Source organism: Poecilia reticulata, linkage group LG2 (assembly GCF_000633615.1).
Source record: "Poecilia reticulata strain Guanapo linkage group LG2, Guppy_female_1.0+MT, whole genome shotgun sequence".
Lineage (NCBI taxonomy): Eukaryota > Metazoa > Chordata > Actinopteri > Cyprinodontiformes > Poeciliidae > Poecilia > Poecilia reticulata.
In genome coordinates, this window is record NC_024332.1 from 32,064,153 (window position 1) to 32,080,884 (window position 16,732).

The window sequence follows — 16,732 nt, forward strand, 5'->3', positions numbered from 1 at the left end:
TTTTTCTTTGATCTTGTGTTTGCAACAAATTGAAAATAAGCTATTGTCATGGTGTAACACACAATAATTATTCTTAAATGTACCCAAAATATCCACTTTGAACTTTTTCTAGCACGGTTTATTCTTTCTTTTTGGTAATAGAAGTTGAGGTAACATCACACCAAATGTTTGAGAGAGCAGTCTGTAAATCAGGGTTTCATTACTGACATTTTATACTACCTTTAGCATATTGTTTTAAAAATTAGTGGGACAAAGCATAAAGCAAAAAAAAACTTTGCTGCCATATAGCTACTGATGACTGCTCAGGGACATGTTGCCCTTTTTTCAGGTTTAATAAGACATCCTCAATTGGTACAAAACAAGCCAAACTGCAAACAAACAAAGTGGGCAAAATGACCAGGGTCCACCGACTGAATGAAAATGGCCAACAAATTTCAAATGAAAATCTTGTCCCCTTTAAATAACTCTAAACCATTTCTTGTTCCTCTAACTTCACTTTTCTACACCTCATTAATACTGAAAATGGCTAACTTTAAAATTTCTATATTCAGTAAAACTTTCTAAAACGAACAGTGTCCTCATTGTATGGATGTTACACTCGGGTTTTTTTTTTTTCATGTTTTGCATATCGTAATGACGGAAAGGGCAAATTGTTGCGCTGACCCTTTTTAAGCACAATGCTAATTAATTTCCTTTAATTAGAATTCAATGGGTAAAAGTTTTGGGAAATTTATGATTTTCTGGCTCTTTCTCTAAGTGCACACGTGCATCATAAGGTGCTTGAGGGCACTTGACTGAGTCTGTTGGGCAACAGAATAGGAGTGTACAGTTTTTTGTCTTTGTCAAACTGGATCTTTGTAAGCTCAGTCACTTCCCATTCCTGTTTAGCTTGTGTGTTGGTGTCTGGCAGCATGGCGCCAAAGAGACGTACAGTAGAAGTGGCTGATGAGTAAACAGATATCTAGTATCAGGATTGCACAAACACAATCATGTCAGAGATTGTATTTATTTATTTGGATAGATGTTTTTACCATTAGTTTTCACTTTTTTCTCTTTATCTTTGGAATTCAAGTCAAAACTACCAAGCATACAACACTGTCACATTTGTTAAATGAAACCTGAAATCTTCAGTGCCTTTTCTTACAAATATTGTGATGCTCTTTATCCAAAACACAACCAGGACGATGAACTTTGAAATAAAAATAGAAACATTATAAATTACCAAAAATTCTGTCCTCAAAACATCCAAAGCAGAGTCAGGAAAAGTCACACTATCACAAAGATTTGTTTTATTTATGTTTAACCTGTTAAACACCACATCAATACAGTATTAAGCATTTATTTTCACAGGCTTTTCTTAGTTAAAAAAATAAATAAATTAGCATTCGTTTTAAACCCAAATCTTTTGTTAAAAGTGAAAATGTTTTCTTCAGTTCCTGGGTGCCGTGTTCGCCATGCCAGCTTAGCTCTTTGAAGGCATTGTTTGCCAGTAGGCGAACCAATCTTCTCAACAGCTCTTTCCTTGTAAAAGTTCCCCTTTATGGCTTCACTACTTCACTTCAGTAACTTTATTACAGTATAGCTGAGAGATTTCTATTTCATATTGACCTAAGATTGCTTCAGTTGTCTCATTTCACCTTTTGTCTGGCCTGTGTTGGAAAAGTGACCTTCTTTGAGACTGTGCAGTTGAAACCACAGAAAGCTTCACAATGTCTCTGACAGCGATTGCAGACAAGCAACCTATTTCTGCTCGCTCGGGTATTTTCAATTAGGGTTTAGTTTGAATTTTGTTTGAATTTTATACTATAGAAGGCTGTTACTGAGGCAATAAAATAACCTTGATGGTGTTTAAATAAAATTAGCTATTGAAGGTCAGATGTGGAAATGAATTTAGGAAATCACCTTAGAGGTCCTTCTGTGTAATGAGTTTCTGACATAAGGATAAGAAGCTTAAATTTTCTTTGACCATCAGAAACTTTCTCATTGTTGGTCATTAATAGATACAATACATGACATTGTCTGGAAGTATTGACTTGAAGTGGAAGCTAGAGCCCAATGCTTGCATTATAGACTCACTAAAAGTCAGAAACTTAAGCAGTAACTTCAAAATATAACTACAAGTTGCCCTTTTCCTTAATACATAGCAAGCTTGTGATTCTCATGGTGTCATAGAATTACGAAAATTCTTAACAAAAATTAATAGCAATCAAGTTGTTTGTATTTAAATCCGAATAGCAAATGTCATTAGTTGGAGAAGGACTATGGTTCATTTTTGAGTGGCTCTTTTTCTTGTAAAAAACTGAGCTTCCCAATACTGTGAATTATGACATTCTTTATAATGTCACCGTGTTCTCTTAATCAGGTTATTACAGTTATAAAGTCTAATGGTTGGAATTAATCACAGTTGTAACCTGGTCCAGTGAACAGGATAATTTGTGAATGTCCAGCGGGCCTGCTGGTGTGAAAGTCACATGACTCTCTGTGCAGCTTTAAAGTAGAAGTCGAGGAGTTGGACTTGTTTTTCTCTTCCTTGGGGGCAGCTAAACTTATGCGTTATAAAGATGTTGGTGAGTAGCTTTTGGTCAATGATCCCTCGGAGTAGGGTTACAATCTGCCTCTGCTCTCTCTTGAAGTGTGTAATCCCTCAAGAAGTGAAGTAACTATGCACACAGAGGCTTATAAAATTACAGCTTTTACTATGTTTGTGCTGCAAGGTTAAACATGTTTTAGCCAGTTCTTCCATTAAATCGCTGTGTTCTTCTAGCTAACAAGTCATTTGAGTATTATGCACAGCAGTAACACTTTGAAGGCTGTCTCCAGGAGTTGACTTGGATTAAACCAGTGTTTACGTTCCACTGGACTGTGCTGGGTCCATTCTTTCAGTACGTGTGTAGATTTTGCTGTACTTAGGGCAGTAATGGAAGATGTTACCTTTGGGGCCTTTTGGCCTGAAGAGTCATAGTTTAATGAGCTTGGCAGAGAAAAAGAAATGACAGCTCAACCTCACAATTTACTGAATTAGTGGGGAAAATGAGACTCATGGAAAGCCAGTGGAGTTTATTGCAGGTTTGTTTAAAAAAAAAAAAAAATCAATGTTGGCATAAAAATGGAGCATCAAAAATGTAACTCTGGATTTATTCAGAGACCGTTCTTAATCTCCAAGAAGGATAATCATTTTACTGTCAAGTTTATTACTAACACCATTACTGTATTCTATTTGAAATGTATCATGTTTAGTTTTTTTGTATGTTTTGAAGTTATCCTGGACACAAAATGTAAATAATGTTGTAAATATTCAAGTTTTAAAAATTATATTGAAAAATATTAAATACAAAAACATCAAAACATATTTATTTTATTATCATTTAAAATATTTTCCAATTTTTATTCAGCTCAGCACCATCAAAATACAAGCTATTGGTTAATGTGTTCAAAGAACCAAAATATTGAGTTTTTACATTTAATGCATTTAATTTTTCAGTGAAATAAGATCACTGGGTACAGTTGGCCAGTGTCTTTTAAAATGGTTTCTAAGCTTGAAGATTCAAGATTTTAGCAGCTTTGTAGTTGCCAAACTTATTTTCCAAATTAATCAAGCAGTTTTATGTACAGATTATATAAAAAAATACATCATCTCTTTCAATGTTTTTCTTTATTAATGTAAGTCAACAGCAGTAAAATATCAGCTTGTTTTATTGAATGTCTTATTACTATAAATGAAACACATCCCATAAGATTTGACAGGGTATTTTCAGAGGGGAAATTATGTGACAGGCAGCCTTGAAAAATGGCGCTGCAAAGACTTTAGAGGTCTTCTGTCCTTACACTCAAAACCACTTTCACATTGTAAGAAAAAAAAAACAGCATTGCTGTTAGTCACCTCTCAATTAAAACAGAACATTTAATATAGCAGGAATGATTTAGAATTGTCAAATACAAAATTCCGTTTTTGGAATCATAAGAAAATAAATGATGCTAATTATGAAGATTTAAGCAGTTGCTATAAGACGTTTTATCCCAAACCCAGAGTCTCTTTAAGATACAGAACACCTTGAAACTGGGCATTTGTCTCTTTACAAACTCCTGCTCTTTCTGAAACTTCACCTTCAGGAAGTTATCACAACAGTAGTCCTCCTTTAAATATTTTTTCACCAGAATTGCTGAGAAGTAGCTCATACAATGTGCTCAGATGATGCACAGTTCCACCAGGTGCTTGCTAATTGCACCAAGCTAATCTTTGGGAGCTGTGAGTGGGGGAGTCTTGAGGAAGGTGTGGTTTGTGAGGCGGAAGTACGAAAGCTTGGCAACTGCAGCTCAGAGGAAGAGCTGCATCTTGAAAGTGGTGCTTGGTGCACCCAGGCGTTTTGCACAGCTGAGTGGTTGCCACAGGAGATGAAAGTATTTCTCAAACATGCATGAAAAAATTGAGGCAACCCTCCAGGTATGTTTTTTGATGACAGAATAACATTATAACATGATGTAAAGCTCAAAAAAGTTGATATTACATAATAGTGTCCCTTCAGTATTCTGCTCCAACAGATAACTTGGTTTATGTTCTGACAACTCTTCACCTAAAATGTGTTTTGCTGTATCATTTCTTTCACAAATTGACACCTACAATCTTAAATCAGCTCACATCTTGCTTCTGCTAACAATGTTTTCTTGTTGTGCAGTTTGCTTTTGCATGAGGCCAACATTATCAATTCCCCCTGTTTTGATTGACTCACATCCCAGTACTCACCATAATTTAATGCTGTTCTAGAAAATTCTGTACAGAAAAAAAAAATCTATTTATCCTTTTTTACAGAAAAAGCTTTTCTTTTGCTCCTAGCATTTTGTGCTGGGAAAAGCTTTAACCAAGGCTTAAATTCTAGGTAATTTAAGCCTTAAGCCCCCCCCCCCCCCAGTAGGAAATTGACAAAAAGCTAATTGCCCCCTCTTATTTTATTTGGCTGGACTGAACACTGTAGACCTAAGCTTAGAGCTGTACTGTGAAAATAAAATGAAATAAATTGTGTGAATACAAGCACAGGCCTACCACACATAGAACATGAAAAATCTGTTAAAGCCATAAGATGACCACTTTAATTAAATTAAGCAATAAGAAATACAAAGCCTCCATCTACCTGGAGAAATATGACTGGAATAAAAACCTGCAGAACCCATTCTCTTATGAGTTTGGTGCAATGATTTAAGATCTTTGCATCCAGATATGTTTTCTACTGAACTATTTATTGACTTAGTTAAGTGAGATAGCAAATATAACCCTTGCTAAAAGAGAAGATTTCCAATATACCTTTCTCTGGTTATTAACATTATTAGTGAACTTATGGGGGAGCACTCACTAACCTGAACTTCACATAACTCCAGCTAAACCACTATGGTTGTTGTTGGCTAATTGATTTGATAAAAGCAAGATATAAAATGCGTTTGAAGTTAAATTACTGTTTTGACAAAACTTTAGGAATCATTTTAAGTAATGATTATATATTATAAGTAATGAGGCTGTGACTTCAGTTATGAATCTTCAGACTACACAGTGTATAAATTGAATTCTCTTGGCCAAGGAATATGTAGATTTGTGTAGAGAGGAAAAAGTGAGTTTGCTTCTCATGGAGCTAGTTTACTTTAAGAACCAAGTCTGTGTCTAAATTGTGATCCAAGTTACACTGATTTTAGATACTATAAAATTACAACTTTTGATGTGATATTAAACTTTAAACAGGACTGAGTCTGGAAGGGGTTTAATGCTACCATACTGAGCATTCTACGTTCTGTTTAAGGAGTGGAAGAATCTGTTGACTTTGTGATTATGTATCTAACATAATCATCGTATGCATCTGTTTGCTTTAACGGGTGCAGTCAGCAGTGACATGGTCCATTGTGCAAGCAGGTTGTCCTACAGAGTAAATGGAAATCTCGCTGAGGAAAATGACAGAAGTTTTGATTTGTCATCCATACAGCAGACTATAAAAAAAAATGAAGGTCTTCATCTTTTATTAATGCAAACGTCTGCAAACAGATGTGGGTAATAATTTATTCTGTTACTTTTTTAGTATTAAGAAAAAAAAGGAATGATATTCTTGTTTCCACGTTTAGACATTGTCTTCATGGCCTGCATTAGTGCCAGCTGTCATTCGTCTTTTTAAATCTTCTTTGTAACTAAAGTTTTTTCCATATATATTGCAGTTGGCTTTATAACACTTAACATCTCAAGATACTTTACAAAAGAAGAGGTGAATTGAAGCTGGATCCAGCAAATATATTCCAAGCACATAACATGCATTCAAAATGTGTCGTAATTATCAAACAATGCCGTCGAGTTAAGTTTATTATTCAAACTGGTTAAAATGTTTTCTATTTAAGAAACGTCTATCAGATTATATAGAGTCTTTTATGCAATGAATATAAAATTCAAAGGAGCAGCACTAGAAATACCTTAAATACAAGTCCATCTGAAAAATAGACAATTTAAAATGTTTTTGGGAGTGAATGGTTTAATCTCTGTAAAATACTCATAAATGCCTTTATAAATGTGTCATATATGAAATCTTAAAATTGTGTACATTTAATTTAGATTCATGGATATGGGATTGATGTCTTCAATCACTTTTAGCTACATCAGATTATATATATATAACTTGGTACCTATCGTCCAATAAATTTATGGAATTTGAGTAATCATTAACTATTAATTAACAGGAATTTTCAATCCATTGGCCATCATTTTTGATTTTCACTAAAAATCACTCAAGAAGATTTGTCCCTTTAGAACAGCTGATTTAAATTACTAGCTATACCTAGAGTGACTCTGTAGCTATCCACGTTCTGCATTTGTCATTGATTGCAAACAAAAGCTCTCGTCACTGAAATGTGCTTTCTCAATGTGGTACCTAAAATCCCAAAACACATTCTTTTACAGTCATTTTCCACCTTTGATGAGAATATCATCGGCTTGGATCAGTGGACTCTAAAGAATTTAGAGAAGAGCAGTAATTTGCTGCCATGGGTGGCCAAGCTGTGAAATGTGCGGACAGTAGCCCTGGAAAAGACAGTGACAGAGGAAGACGTGTATTTTCCAAATGAGGGGTTAAATGGCACCCTGCTATCCAAAGATGAGAATTACTGCCACACAGAGATCTAAATTGAGTTTAAATTGTCTTAACTTGATATGTAAGATGAATGACTGTCCGTAGCTGTGCCGATTACCATTTCACATTGCATTAGTGTTTCGTCCCATCCCTACTCTGACTATCTCTAGTGAATGTGAATGTAAGCACGAGAGTGTTTTTATTTCTAAACATAATTGCTGGCTGTCGGCTGTGTTTGCGTGCTCGTCGAGTAAAAAGCTCTGTCTATGCAGAATAAAAGCAAACAGCTCCATAATTAAGTTTATATCCAGTGATAAAAAATAAAAAAAAATCCTTGAATTGTAATGATTGGTAGCGACGAATACTTTTTAGCATCGACTATTGTTGGTGTGATGCATTGAGATTGTGTTGCTTAATTGTGACATCCTACATGGTTTAATGCACCAGTCTGCTTCAGCTTTGCAAAAACACTTTCAGTGTGTAATCACGCTCAAGTCTGACTTTAAAGAGCTCATTACAGTGAGTTTTCTAAAGAGCAGCTTATTAAACACAGTTACCTAATAAGCATCTTTGGTGGTGCAAATTGGTAAAAATGGTAATGAGTCTGATTAGGCTGCGTTTCAATTACGACAGCTTTTACTTCCCCCACCACAATCCTCAACCCGCCCACTCTACCCCCCCTCTCCCTCTCCGCCCCCCGTCCAGAGCAACAGAACGAAAGGAAGGTCCAGCTCTTTATGCTTGGGAACCTCCTGGAAGGCATTTCGCTTCCATTCTGCTTCTCTCTTCCTCACCCGATTGCTCGTACACACAAACTGTGCACACATGCACAGAAAGGGGAAAAGAAAACCACTCTGCCACCTCTGTGCTTCCTTTCAGCAGCACTGTAATGAATAGAGAATTGTGCAAGCGGTGGTCCAATTTACGCACTAGGAAATTGGATGGACAGAGTGGAGGCCCCAGCCTTGTTTGCTTAAAAACGGCCTATAGGGCTTACCAAATTAATAGTTACCAAAAAGGTCAGCGTCCCTGTTTCATCGACAACGATCACTCAACCAGAAATTAAACAGCACGGCACCAAATGACACCATTGCATTACCACTTGCCAGATGCCTTCCATCAATGCTTTCTTTTTTTTTTTTTGTTGAAGAGCGGGACATTTATGTGCAGTAATTAATACATAACACTTTGGTCATAGAGATGAGTGTAAAGATGAGATTTTAAAGTGTACAATCATTATTTTCAAATCTCCTAAAATTTTCTGTCATTCTGCTCCTACAGTTTAGGCTTCTTATTGAGATGCCTGGAAGAGTGGTGGAGAGTTCTGAATCTTCTCTAATCCATTTTTTTTTTTTTTTTTTACAAAAAAGCAAGTTCACCACTTTATAAATATTTCCAGTTGCAAATTACCCCATTGGGAAATATTTTTAAATTGTAGTTTTAAAAAATATGGAGGAAGAAGTTCAAAATATTAGGAAACATTCAATAATAATGATGGCAAATGTTGCCATGACGATATAATTTAAGGTGGAGTTTAAATATCATATTGCTTTGGGTTATTTGTAAATGTGAACCTCAGTTAGTTGGTTATTTACACACTGGAATAAATTAATTCCTTTTTTCCAAACCAGACATAGTTTATCAAGAAAGTTCCATCTGCATCACTGTTTTGTCAATAAAGCAATTTTTTCCCATGTCAACACATCCTCATATTGAATTTATCAGCATTTCTACCCTATAGACATTTTCTGCAGCACTATAAAGCAAGCATCACCAAATACTTTGGTACCTACCAAACATAGCCAACGTAGTTGGTGATGCTTGCTTACAGCATCACCAACTATAACTATACTTATAGAGTATTTATAATTTATGACTAAATTTGTAATAGATTATGCAAGCCTTCTACTAACAGCCTGTGTGTTGAGCAGCTGACTGGATGGTCAACTACCAGAGCAGATAGTCCTACTAATTAACTAGTTTACATCCATTTGGTAGGTTTGGTAGACTTACAATGTTCCATTATAAAAAAAAGAGTGGAAAAGGGGTGAAATACTCCATGCAATAGCCAGGTTTACAGTTTTTTTTTTTTTTATATTATTTACTCTTCTTTAAGCATATGTATATAATAAATATGGTGAATCACTCATATAAATATGTATCAGAACTGCAATAATCAACATGTCAATATTTTAGAAGAAGCAGGAATAATTGTATGTTTTTCTTATGATTAAAATCACATTTCAGTTAAAAGTTTTTGTACAGAGTGAGTGAGAATCTCATAGCAATAATAAGTCTGTATGCCTATCAGAAATGTGTGGTTCTTAATTAGATTTCACATAAAGTAGAAGACAGTTTATTTGACTTTGGTCACCGACAAAACATGACCAAAAATNGGGGGGGGGGGGGAGTTTTGTCAATTCACCCAAGAATTGACAAATTCAAAACGGGAAAACAAAGACCCTTTTTTTTTTTTTTGACTGATCAGTGGAACTTGAGCTCATGTCCTAAGGCAGTGAGAACATTCCTCTTGTTGAATGATCTCTAATTATACTATTTGAGAACAACAAAGGAAACTGTAGATGCTTTTTCCCCTTTTTGAGGTGCAGGTAGAATAAAGGGCAACATTTTACTCTAGTATCCAAAGCACCGGATTGTTGTGTGTGTCGAATACTTTTCAGCATGTGGAGTATTTATCAGTAATTTTTTGTGGGGGGAATTCTTTTAGAGTTTATATCATCTGGTTTGATGGAAAATATGTGTAAGGTAATATACAGTTTGTGCTTTCCATGCAGAATATCTTATTTGAAAATTTATTTTTCCTGCAAAAAATTAAAATGTGTGCACTACGAGTGCGTGGAGTATTTACAAAATGTCAGTAACATTTTGCATTAAGTGGGTTACTTTGATTAGTATATTTTGTTAAGCTAACAAAAAGTGCAAATCTGTTTTCAGCTGGAAGGTCTGTTTTGACTGTCTTGGATTTTCTCCGTTTTATATAAAACACCTCATGCTCAGTGAGCTCAAGTACACTTTGTGAGTAGCTCCTCTTTGATTTGTCCAAAGTGGCAAATTGTTCAGAGAGGATTTGCAGTAATAGAAGAATCTCTCTCGGTGTGAGCTGTGTGCAATTTTGCTATTGACAAAATGGGCCTTGAGTGTTAAGGAACTCAACTGAATGATTTTTACAAAATCCATTATCCCGCTACTCTCGCTGCAGTGTCACCACCGCTTTAGATTCTTGGCAGACAATACAGCACTCATTGCTGTTTCCTCGATTCTGCCTTAATTGGAAGATCGTTTTTTTTTTTATTGTTCTTTTTATCCATTTCATAAGAAACATTTTTAATATTAAATTAATCAGATTTACCTTAGAAATAGTTGACATATACTTCAATGTATACATAGCAGTAAGCATTATTTTGTGCATTCTTTTTTTCTCTCTTTTGTGTGTTATGTTCTTCAGAATAAAAAAAATAAGAATCTATCAAAATTGGAATGAGCTGATTATCCCTCAAAGAAAACCAGAAATCAGGAAATCCTAATTGGTGCATCTCTGTTGGTTTAATGAAAATTCATAAATTTGTTACAAATGCATTTACAACATTAATCTATTTGTTTAACATATTATATTTGCTTAATAATTCCATTCAGTTGCAATCCATTAGGATTTATTTTTTTGTATTTTGATCACCGTATTTTTCCCCACAAGCTTATTGCCTCAGGCTTATTTCCCTTCAGTCATTAGCTTGGATGGTTGACAACCATGTGAGCCACAGCACAGATCTCTTTGACTAAAACCTTGTAAATTAACACAATTAGTGCAGCATCATCCTGCTAATTAGCTGCTGGTGTCTAGTGTGGCTGGTTGGCAAATGGCTGGGAGGGAATCAAAAGGGAATTCACAGACAAACCATGCGTTTGTAATCTGCCTCTGGACACTAGCTGTTTTTCAGTTTGAATCGTCTGATATCTGCTTAACCCGCTGAAGTATAAAGTATAACGTCATGGTGTCAAGAGAACAAAGAGAGGGACATGTTTGGATCATTCTCTCTCATATGTCTGTGTATGTCACTCAGCTTAATGCTGATGAAAGATGCACAAGACTCCGTTCACAGTTTCAAATTGTTTTGAGAATTAATATCCCGCAAACTATGTTCTGAGGGAATATTTCCCCATCATCCCAGAATAAAGAAGCACAGCTAGAAGGAATTTTTTATTATTATTATTATTTGCAGATCAACTTCAGGATTTAACTTAATTATTTATGTCATTCAAACCCTTTTAGGCCTCATATAGAGGCTGCGGAGAAAAAGACAAGTGAAGCTTGTTTTTTTTTTTCCCCTCTTCACTCTGTCGGGTGGGAAGCAGTAGGCAGACTCGATGTGGATGTAATTCATGCTGGGCTGAGGGCTTTGTGTGATGAAAGCAACAGAGCGCTGCCAAGGAAGATTGCTTTGCTGCTCTCCTCCAAGCAGATTTGAAACTGTCTCAGAATGCCTCAGATGAGAGTTGGATTATAGACTGACCTGCAATGTCTGTGTCATTCTGCTCTGCATTGGATAGATTATTCCATGGTAACCAGGTGTTGCCTCCAATATCCTCATGCTGGCCATTAAGTTAGTTTTGTATGTCTGTCTGTATATTTAAAATTAATGCACTCCAGCAGCTCTTAGTGTTTTAATCTCAACACCTTGGGAAAAATAATATATATATATATATATATATATATAATTTTTTTTTTTCTTATTGTTAAATAGGCTTGGGAGTAGAACCACACTACCCTCCTAAACATGTTGCTGTGTATTGCAGGTGTTGTGTAAAGAATGCTACAATTTCCCCTTGCTTACCTAAAACAACTGGTTTGGCTGTTTGTAGTAATTTTTCATCTTAAAAAGCAAAAACAATGGCTGCAAGCTAAAAGCAACTACAAACTATCAGAACAGTTCTACAGCACATAGCCTACTAATTATCAATCTGTTTTTTTTTCCTTTTAAATATTAAAATGGTTTAATAAAACAGTTTAGGTACAATGAATGAGACTAACATTACCAATACACATTTAAATTTTTAATTATACTCATACAACCAAGCAGCATGTTTTGGTTAATGTATAAGATGCACATTTCTCAAAAGATAATAAAACAATGTCAAATGAGTATTGTTTTCTATATTATTATTTAGCCATTTATTTTGACAATGGCACATTGAGAATTATTCATACTTTTTATAATCAATTGGAAAACCTTTATTTGCATTCCAGTTAATAATTTTACAAGTTAGTAATTTATGTATTAACCAAATTCAAGATTACTCCTCCTGGGACTATTAATTCTCTGCCTTAACCATATAGTAAAATACTCAACAACCATTTAAAATAAACCGTTTCTAATTTTACTTGATTGTACTACTTAATGTATTTATTAATCAGAGACCACTGCAATGTTTTTCATGTTTTACTGACTAACATTTACAAAAGCATTTTCAATTTCATCTTTAAATTGGAAAGATTCAGAAATCAGCATTTGGCATAGTTCAACAGACACTGGAATGGAAAGGCCATCATACAGTTAGAGATTCTGATTTTAGAAAAAAAAAAACGGCAGCCTGTATTTTTTTTTTCCAGAGCTGTATTAGGTAAATTCATCAAAATGACAATTATTAAATATAGATACATGCATCAGTTGGTATAAGTGTTGTTTTTTCTGTTTAACATTAATTAGATGATCTATAGATTTCCATTTAATAGTTTTGCTTAAATATCAAAATATCATAAATTGTGGTATTTCTGCTCAAGGTTATCATACTGTGAGAATCTCATACCCACTCATGCCCATTGTGGAAAAAAATGAATGCTTACTTTGACATATTTCTTCCTTATGCATACTGTCTAGGTCTAAAGATGCAGTGGACCCCGGAGCACACACAATGGGCAGAACAACACTTTGACATCTCATCCACTACCCGCTCCCCAGCACACAAAGTGGAGGCCTATCGGGGGCACTTACAGCGAACATACCAGTATGCGTGGGCAAACGATGACATCTCTGCACTGACTGCCTCCAATCTGCTCAAGAAATATGCAGAGAAGTACTCTGGGATCCTAGAAGGCCCAAATGAAAGAGCCCTGCTGTGTGCCTACTCCGATAGCTCCAGTGGACTCGTGAATGGACGAAAGTCGGAGAATGAGTCCTGGCAGGAGGGGATTTACCCAATGAACTGTGCTCCAGATGTTATATCTGTGAGCAAAGCTGGAATGACAGCTGCCCTCCCCCCTACAGACGTGTCTGCGAGCATAGGAAGCTCCCCAGGGGTGGCAAGCAGCTTGTCTGAGCCTAGCTACTCAAGTAGTAACTGTGGGAGTCATCCAGCCACCACTCTTCATTCGGGACTCCCCTCTCAGGAATATACTGCCAGTTACAATGGCTCTTACCTGCATTCCAGCTACAGCAGCCAGAGCACCCCTGCCCTCCCTTCCCCTCACCCCTCTCCTCTCCAGAGTGCTGGGCTTCTACAACCTCCACCACCTCCACCTGCTTTAGTGCCAAGCTACAATGCTGGGTCTCCCAACCTTCCCAACTACAGTTATCCTCCAACAGGGTATGCTTCACAGACTGCCGTGGGTCCTGGTTATAGCCCTGGGGGAGCACCACCACCACCTTCTGCTTATCTACCGTCTGGCATTGCAGCTCCCACTCCAATACCTCCCTCCAATTTGCCTGGATACACCTACCAGTCTCATAATCACACACCAATCACACCTACACCTTTGAATGGCAGCTCATCCAACTCATTAAAACGAAAAGCTTTCTACATGAGCGGACATGGAGATGTGGACTCAAGCTACGGTAATTTCAACTACAACCAACAGCGCTCCTCACAGAGCCCTATGTACAGAGTAGCAGACAGCAGTGTCTCAGACTCAAACAGGGGCACCGGCTTTGAAAGAAACTCCGAGCCATCGTCTTTAGCTTTTAAGCCAACCAAACAGCAATTGGCCTCTGATCCACAAAGAAAATTTAATGTGCATTCTGGCAGAGCGCTAACTCCTCCATCTTACGGATCAACCAAAAACTCTGCAGGAGATCTAAGAACTGGCGAGCCCTACAGCAAGTTTGGGTCTCCAATCATGAGCGAGCAAACTGATGAGCACAGACAGCACCTCTCCCACTCCCTTTCAGGACCTGATTTAGGAACGGCTACCTCGTCCATCCATGCTGCAGAGGAACAATTAAAGAACAGTGATTCCAACCTGGTGGAAATGATCAACACGGAAATCCTTCAGCAGGGCTCTCCGGTAGACTGGACTGACATTGCAGGTCTGGATATGGCCAAGTCAACTATTAAAGAGGAGATACTGTGGCCTATTTTGAGACCTGACATGTTTAGCGGACTTTCCACATTACCTCGGAGTCTGCTATTGTTTGGACCTCAGGGAACTGGTAAATCGCTACTGGCGCGCTGCATGGCCAGCCAGCTGGGGGCTGCTTTTTTGCGGCTGAGTGGTTCAGCACTGGTGACCAAGTGGCTTGGAGAAGGAGGCAAGATTATCCAAGCTTCTTTCCTTGTAGCACGCTGTCGCCAACCAGCAGTAGTCCTAATCAGCGATGTGGATCTACTGCTGTCTGGCCAGCTTACCGAGGAGAGCCCTATAAATCACCTCAAGACTGAGCTCCTCATCCAACTCGATGGTATTCTGACCTCCGCAGAGGACCATGTTCTTGTGGTCTGCTCCACCAGTAAGCCAGAAGAGATACCCGAGACCTTACGGAGGTACTTCACTAAGCGTTTGCTCATCCCATTGCCTGATGGAACCGCACGCCATCAGATAATCAGCCAACTTCTCTCGCAGCACAACTATTGTCTCAGTGACAAAGAAATGTCATTATTGGTTCAGAGGACAGAGGGTTTTTCTGGACTGGATGTAGTCCAGCTGTGTCAAGAGGCTGTCGTTGGCTCTCTCCATGGCATTCCTGGGGCTGACCTTCCCAGTATCCATCCCAGTCAGATGAGACCAGTCGCGTACCAAGACTTTGAAAATGTATTTTGCAAATTCCAGCCGAGCATATCTCAAAAAGAGCTTGATGTGTACACTGAGTGGAATAAAATGTTTGGCTGTAGTCAGTGAATGGAACCAGTCAAACACAGTTTCCTTAAAATATGATAAGTATAAACAGTGTTTGGTTTTTTTCAAACAATAAGAAAACAGTGGTGATATCAGCATTTTATCTAGAGTTATGGAAGCAATCTGGACATCACACAGTGTTACGTGCTTATTAAAGTAAATTTAAAAGGATGCCCCACTTTTTTGTATATAAATATACAAATATATATAGATATAATGCTGATTTTGAGATTTTGTTGCTATCAAGTGCCTGAGATGGTGCTGTTTAAGTTTCTTTTTGCCTCACAATCTTCATTGGTGGTGTGCTTATATAAAAGAGCTTTACAATGTGAAACAAACCTTTGTTTTTTTACTGCAAAAGTGTTGTTCAGCTTTGTCTGTTTTGTGCTCTCCGTGAACTGTTGTGGTTAATTTCAGCTGAGTTAAATTGATTGGCAGAATTTTCCCTGAGCATCATTACCTTGCACAGGTTTTATGTGTGCATGTGATTTATTTAATCATAGCAAAATGGACATGCACATATCTTTAAAATTTTATTTGCATTAAAGACTTAAATTTGGTTGCAGTAGCCTTCGTAGGTTTGAGGATAAATTGTTCAATGTGATTTCAGTTTAAATGAATGCTCTCTAGAACTTTTAGCATTTGTGATGAAGATGTGTTAAAAGCTTTAAAATTAATATATTTTTTATTGCAGGAGGTTGAAATAACAATTACATATTTTTGCAGATCCCAAACTATATTTTGAGTACATTTATTTAATGATAAGAAATAATAGTGTTAAAACCCCACTGCTATTGATGCTCTTTCATATATTACTTTTTAAACCTCATTTGCCAACAGGAGAGCACTAAGGGTGCGTTCACACTACAGCCTGAAGTGACCCAATTCCGATTTCTTTGGCAATTCCGATGTTTTTGCCGGGCCGTTCACACTGCCAGTAAATGCGACCTGTATGCGTTCTGCAGTGTGAACAGGCAAACGGCCTGAAAGTGTCCCGCATGCGCAGTATAGGGCGCAATAGCGTCAGCGTTCTCGGTGCTCTGCCAACCACCATAAAAAGAAGTGCTCAGTGTTTGCGGAAGTAAGCATGGAGGCAAACGGTGGCGCATAGCTTACATATTTGAAGTTTTTGTCCGTCTGGAGCAGCATATTCCGTTAAGGTGTTTAGTACCTAACTAAGTTACCCCTAACATGGATTCAAAGACCTTTGGAAAAGAAACGAGTCCAAAGCATCCTAGTCTCTCCACCATACGGCACAGTTGGCTTGTGGTGCTTCCCCACATATTCGTCCTTTGCTTTACGCCGGGTCTACCTAAGAGTTTCTTACTCAGTTTTAGTTTCACCAGGTGTGTCAGCTTGCATTGTCAGTTTAAAGTCCCGGTAGCACATGTCAAAGATCTGGATTTGTTTCGTCAGTGGTCGGGCTGTATTAGTAGGCATGATTAGCTCTATAGCTTTTTATTGTAGCCATGTTTTAATTTATGAACACACTTTTACATTTTGAGGATTGACTTAG

At 37.2% G+C, this 16,732-nt stretch overlaps 1 protein-coding gene across 2 annotated transcripts in view; it reads left to right on the plus strand.

Moving 5' to 3' along the window:
- fign (fidgetin) overlaps positions 1-16,209 on the plus strand; it is a 33,660-nt gene extending 17,451 nt beyond the window's left edge. For both annotated transcript variants that reach the window (XM_008404025.2, XM_008404026.2), the window contains one exon: positions 12,986-16,209. In XM_008404025.2, the coding sequence (XP_008402247.1) occupies positions 12,986-15,219 (2,234 nt within the window). In that variant the 3' untranslated portion in view covers positions 15,220-16,209. The remainder of the gene's footprint in view (positions 1-12,985) is intronic.
- Positions 16,210-16,732: the final 523 nt, after the last annotated feature.